This window comes from Amblyraja radiata, chromosome 17, assembly GCF_010909765.2.
Source record: "Amblyraja radiata isolate CabotCenter1 chromosome 17, sAmbRad1.1.pri, whole genome shotgun sequence".
Taxonomy (NCBI): domain Eukaryota; kingdom Metazoa; phylum Chordata; class Chondrichthyes; order Rajiformes; family Rajidae; genus Amblyraja; species Amblyraja radiata.
In genome coordinates this window covers 12,840,502-12,846,501 of record NC_045972.1, presented here as the reverse complement: position 1 = coordinate 12,846,501, position 6,000 = coordinate 12,840,502, and the positions used below count along the sequence as shown (strand labels likewise).

General features: G+C 37.9%; 1 protein-coding gene across 1 annotated transcript in view; it reads right to left on the bottom strand.

Annotated features, from left to right (window-relative positions):
• Positions 1–385: 385 nt before the first annotated feature.
• Positions 386–6,000, bottom strand: part of vps9d1 (VPS9 domain containing 1) — a 78,606-nt gene continuing 72,991 nt past the window's right edge. The window contains exon 15 of the mRNA XM_033035753.1: positions 386–985. Coding sequence (XP_032891644.1) covers positions 904–985 — 82 coding nt within the window. The 3' untranslated portion in view covers positions 386–903. The remainder of the gene's footprint in view (positions 986–6,000) is intronic.

Here is a 6,000-nt window from a genome sequence, read left to right as displayed (position 1 = left end):
ACTGTTCCACGTAAGCGGCACTATGTTTTGACAACTTTTCAAAAAATTGTACGATCCAAGACATAAAATTGCACAAAATACAGTCCAAAGATATTTAGCAATTACTTTTCTCCTCTATCCTTGGCTTACCTTTACATTTCTAGCCAAATTACAATAAATAATTTTTACAATGGCAACAATCGATGCTTTACATTGGATTTTTGCATGTATGCATATACACATTTACAGAAGAAAATAGAGGAAAAAAAAAAAAAATAATATTTAAAATGATCAGAAACTTAGAACATTCATTATGTATAGGGACAACATTTCCAAGTTAGTAAGACTGGCAAATCTTACTTTCTTAGGTCTTCACCAAAAAAAATTGTAAATTAGCATTGAAAGATGGATTTACAACTCCTTTTATTTTTAAATTAAAAGAAATATTATATACAATAGAAGAAAATCTATTGACTTAAAACTTCAACCAATATAAAATCAACAACATTCTAAAGATTTGATTTCAATATATTATATGTCGAGGAAAAGGTCCAACATCCAAAATAATGAACAGAAATTGCAATACTCATACTAGTGAAGGATTGGGTGTATAGTTGACCAGTTCTAGTGCAGTGGGTAGTAGTCTTCTCCAACATTAGCATAGAATATACAACTTTTATATCTGTGCGATCCCTTATTATTACCTTCAACCAGTCATACTATTTCAATACATGCTCACACAAATAGATAATTTTACAATGTCTGGACAACATCAAAATGTTTGTCCCAAATATCATACCATTTTATATTTCAATTGAAAACTACATTCCACCTGAGAATTAAATATAAAAATAGTCTTTAAGGAGCGGAACAAGAAGCCATCTTGAAGATTCTCTGCAAATATATGGACGTAATCGACAGGATTCAGGCTTTGGATAAAGATTCCACATATGATAGAGCACTCTGCATCGATGTCAAGCAGTATCCTTCTTCACCAATTAAATACCTAAAGAAAAAAATACTTTGCATTAGCTTTCCAAACTACATTAAATATATCAGTGCATTAGGAAATGTACATGTAAATGCCATATTGTTATATTAATGGATCAGTCAGTCTTATAATGGAGCCCCCTGTAATATAATATATATTACACTCATCTTCGATGCTTAGGTAAATATTTTGTCATTATAAGTAAGTAAGTAAGTTTATTGGCCAAGTATTCACATACAAGGAATTTGCCTTGGTGCTCCACCCACAAGTAACAACATGACATACAGTGACAGTTACGAATGACTCAGAAAACACTAAACATTAATAATAATAAAACATTAATGATAAAACACCATTGATCAAGCATGTGAACCGTCAAAATACCAGATCAAAGGAAGGCTACAGATTTTTGGCTGTTGAGTAGAGCAACTACTCGTGGATAAAAGCTGTTTTTATGTCTGGCTGTGGTAGCTTTGACAATCCGGAGTCACCTTCCAGAGGGAAGTGATTCAAAGAGTTTGTGGCCAGGGTGAGAGGGGTCAGAGATGTTCTTGCCCGCTCGCTTCCTGGCCCCATGGAGTGTACAGTTCATCAATGGAGGGAAGGTTGCAGCCAATAACCTTCTCTGCTGATCGGACAATTTGCTGCAGCCTCCAGGTGTCGTGCTTGGTGGCTGAGCCAAACCAGACCATGATGGAGAAGGTAAGACTTCATTATTATTAACTTCATCATTTCAATGCTTCATAAGAAGAAATAAGTCCACACAGTCCAATTACTCCCAATAATACTCAAGTGGATTTTATTACTTGCATTCTGCAACAATTGAAAGATAAAATGTATGAGGACTGCGGCTTGAAACAAACTCTTCCTCTCTACTGGAAAATACTACATATAATGCAGTTTCCAAATAAGTGATTATGATGACTTCAACCAGCGTGGATATCTTTTTTTCCAATAAAGTTTATTAACTAGTGGAAAGTAAGAGTCCATTAAGATATGTGAAAATATATCTTGATTTGAATTTTGTACATGGGGTGGTGTTGTATGCAATTAAATGTCTTGCAAAGATGGAAATCTTAGAAATAAATGTTTTAAGTACAAAGGTTTTGATCAACTGTAAGTGGGGTGGGAGATTGCAACCTTCACGTGGTCCGCTCTGTTTCAACCAATTCAATCAACCCGGCGTGCACAATCAAATAAGATCAATTAGAACAAGTTGTCCTACAACCAAACGCAAGAAGAAGATCAATAGTAAGTAATTAGAAAGCTCAATAAAAATTAGATAATGCTCACAAACAAAATCCTTTTTCATCAATCTTTTGATGATATATTTTCCTTCCAAAACTGACAGCGATTAAAATGCTAGTTGCGTTACAAGAAGCTGTGGGGTATGGAGTTAGTGCCAGACTGCTCCTGAGGGCAAACTCTGTCCTACTTTATTGTGGTGATGGTTACATTTTAGGAAATCACAACTTGAGGCTCGGATTAGTCCATTTGAGAGGAAGTTAATGAGATGTGCAAAATTCGTCTTAAAACAAAATTACTTGATATAGACAAATGCTGCAGGATTATATACGTGTTTTACTGCTGACCAGGAAGGTTTAAAGGTAGATTTATATCTGTAAATAATTTAGTTCAGAAAAATTAAGTCTGTGTTATCTTTCCTATTGTGTTACACAGTAATGGGTATCTATGCTTTGAAACATTCAAGCTTAAGTTCAAATGTTATCCAGGAGATAGAGGATAAATGTTCTACTGATTAGTCCATCACTGACAAATTCCAGAGCTATTCATAATAAGTATCAATAATGTAATATCTTCAGAATCATAAAATAGGAAATCTATCACTTAACATGGAAAATATCTTTATAGAAAATTTCTTAGAAGGCGTTCGATAAAGTCACACAACCAGTAAAATGTTGATAGTTTACTGTCTGTCCATTGGGATATTCGATGGTTTGGTACCTGCTTCCGTGGATAATGCTGCCCAGCTCCCTTCTGACCCATCAGGCCCCATGTTACTCCCTCCAATCCACTATTGCTTCAGTACCTGTGTTCCCTTTAAACCTAGTGCGTTCTCTGGGCAATATATTATCATTAAAATGTGTCGGGGTATTAATAGGAATAACACTCAATAGCCCAGAAAATCTGCTGGTCCTTCACCACCAAATTCCAGAGCTATACATATTAAGCATCAATAATTTAGATGCGAGAACCCAATGTAACATTTCAATGTTTGCTCACAGATGGGCTAATTTCAAATAACAGGGAGGAACTTGAGCCCACGGCTATCAAAATGTAATTTCTATATTATGAGAATGGAGGGACAAGGGAAATAATGTTCATCTTAAATGTCTATGACCCATAAATTCAGAAGCAGAGCACAGCTGCATTCTGCAGAGCGTGTAAGACAATAGGTATTTTCATCTGTAGTTGAATACGGCCAAGTAAACTTCTAGGACACTCTAGAAATGCAGTTACAGATCACACTGGTCCCAGAATCGTGTTGTCCACCTCAGTCTCAGATGCAAAGCCACCAATTCCCCAGGTGTGCTGGACAATTTCATCACCCGATTGATTTGAGAGACCCTATACAAGGGTATAGAAACATATCTTCGAGCCAGCACTGCCATTCAATATGATCATGGCTGATCATCCAAAATCAGTTCCTGCTTTCTCCCCATATCCCTTGATTGCTTTAGCCCTAAAAGCTAACATTGGCGGTATTGCTAGATTTTCTACTGTGTGTTTCAACGTTGGCATCCCTGAGCAGATCCCAGCTGAACACCAAGAACTAGTCTTAGACCCCAAGTCCTAATGTTTCAGCATTATGGACTCTGCTGGCCCCAGTCATCTAATAGGACCCAACATCTAGGCCATGATCTTTTGTCATTAATTCTCCACATTCCTTGTGACTATTTTATGACACAACCTGATATTTGGAGTCCTGATCATTGGCCTCATGCTGCTGAGTCTCTGATTGAAGCTTTCCAAGCCCCCCCCCCCCCCACCCCCTCCAGCCCACCATTCTCACTCAATACCTTCCTCCTGGTCACCACCCACCACCCTCAGACCTATTCATCACACTCCGCCACTTGCCTCTCCCCCTGCAAATACGGCCTCCTCTGGACCTGACCATGCTTTTGGGCTTCCCTATTTCTACTTAGCATACTTTGTAACAGCAACCGGGAAGTTTATAAGGCCCATTCAATAATAATTCCCTGGGATCCGGTGCTACTGAAACTTCAAGACCTGGACCCACAAACAAAGGGTTGTTGGCATGCTTGTAACAACCAATATGCACACCTCTGAGGCCACTGATGAATTTCCAAACCAAAATGTTTAAACATTGGCTGTACATATATGATAATCGTCAAACATTTGTGACATTTGGAGAACAGTGAAAAGTATATACAGAGAAGCTTTACGAGGATATTGCCAGGACTTGTAGGCCTGAGCTAAAGGTTGAAGTTGGGCAGGCTAGGAATTTATTCTTTGGAGCGCAGGAGGATGAAAAGTGATCTTATCGAGGTGACTAACATCAAGAGGGGAATTTATAAATGCACAGACCCTCTTGTGCAGAGTGGGGGAAACAAGAACCAGGGGGCACAGTTTTAAGATAGAGGGGAAAGATTTAATGGGAACCTTAGGGACAACTTTTTCATATGGACGATGATGGGTGTATGGAACGAGGTGCCAGAGGAGGTAGTTGAGACTGACACTATAGCAACAATTAATATATATTTGGACAGCTATGTCAATAGGAAAGGGATGTGGGCCAAATGCAGGCAAGTGGGACTATTGTTAGATGAGATATTTTGGTTGGCATGAACAAATTGGGCGGAAGAGCCTGTTTCCGTGCAGTGTGACTCAATGAAGTGGGTGAATAAAAAAAAAGAAAAATTAAATCCACACTAAAGCAACCATACCCAAATAGATCGTGGAAGTGTCTCGAGTAAGGATCCCTAAAATACATTTGTCTACATTGGAACTGGATGAATTATAGATATGCCAATATTCAAACAGTAATGAAATTCTGTCTTTGCGTGATCTTATGAAATAATGGGTTCAAGACTCAAGAACCCATTTTACCATCTGGCAAGTGTTGTTATTTAATTCATTTTCTCAAGCATGATTTTGTTTTGTTCATTTCCTTCATATACCTTTGGAACAGGCACAAGTTACTACGGGAATATATCTATGTAGAGGAATTATTCTGTGGTTAGACAGACAGTGTTTTACCCATCTAAGATTTATTGGATTGAAGACATGGAATTTGAGAAGATTATATAATTTGTCCTTTATATCATCCGCAGTTTGCAGTCAGTGGCAAGGTGACACGATCCCTTCTTTTGACCCCTGTTGTGTCAAGTACCTTCTGCAGGGCACCTGTGAGAACCAGCAATACTAGGATCTCCCGAGTGGCTGTACAGCAAGTTTCATAAACAATTCCAACGGTGAACATATCAGGAAGTAAAACTTGCAATTTTTATTTACAACTTTGTATTTTCAAAAGTGGTGAAATATATATTTAGAATTATGCATGGATTAAGTTGTAATATCATAAGAACATTATAATTAATTCTTCATGGCCAGAGAAGTTGATCAATTTAGAAGTTGATGTATTCAAGAGAGAGTTAGATGTAGCTCTTAGGGCTAACAGAATCAAGGGCTATGAGGAGAAAGCAGGAACGGGCTACTAATTTTGGATGATCAGTCACGATCATATTGAATGATAGTGCTGGCTTGAAGGGCCGAATGGCTACTCCTGTACCTATTTTCAATGTTTCTAATTTGCAATTCACAGTTAAAACTTCGGTTACACTTAATTCAACAAGGGATAAGACGTTTGGTTGTTTTCGCAGGGAAGAAAGTGTGCAAAAAGCTCTCATCAATGTACTGATCCTACATAGATGCTCATGGAGAAGAGATCCCCAACATACCCTCTGAAGCAGGGCGTCTGTGGGAACAGACTCTGAATTCTGTAAGTTTAACCCTGATGCCAGGTTTCAGAGTAATGGCAGTGAATG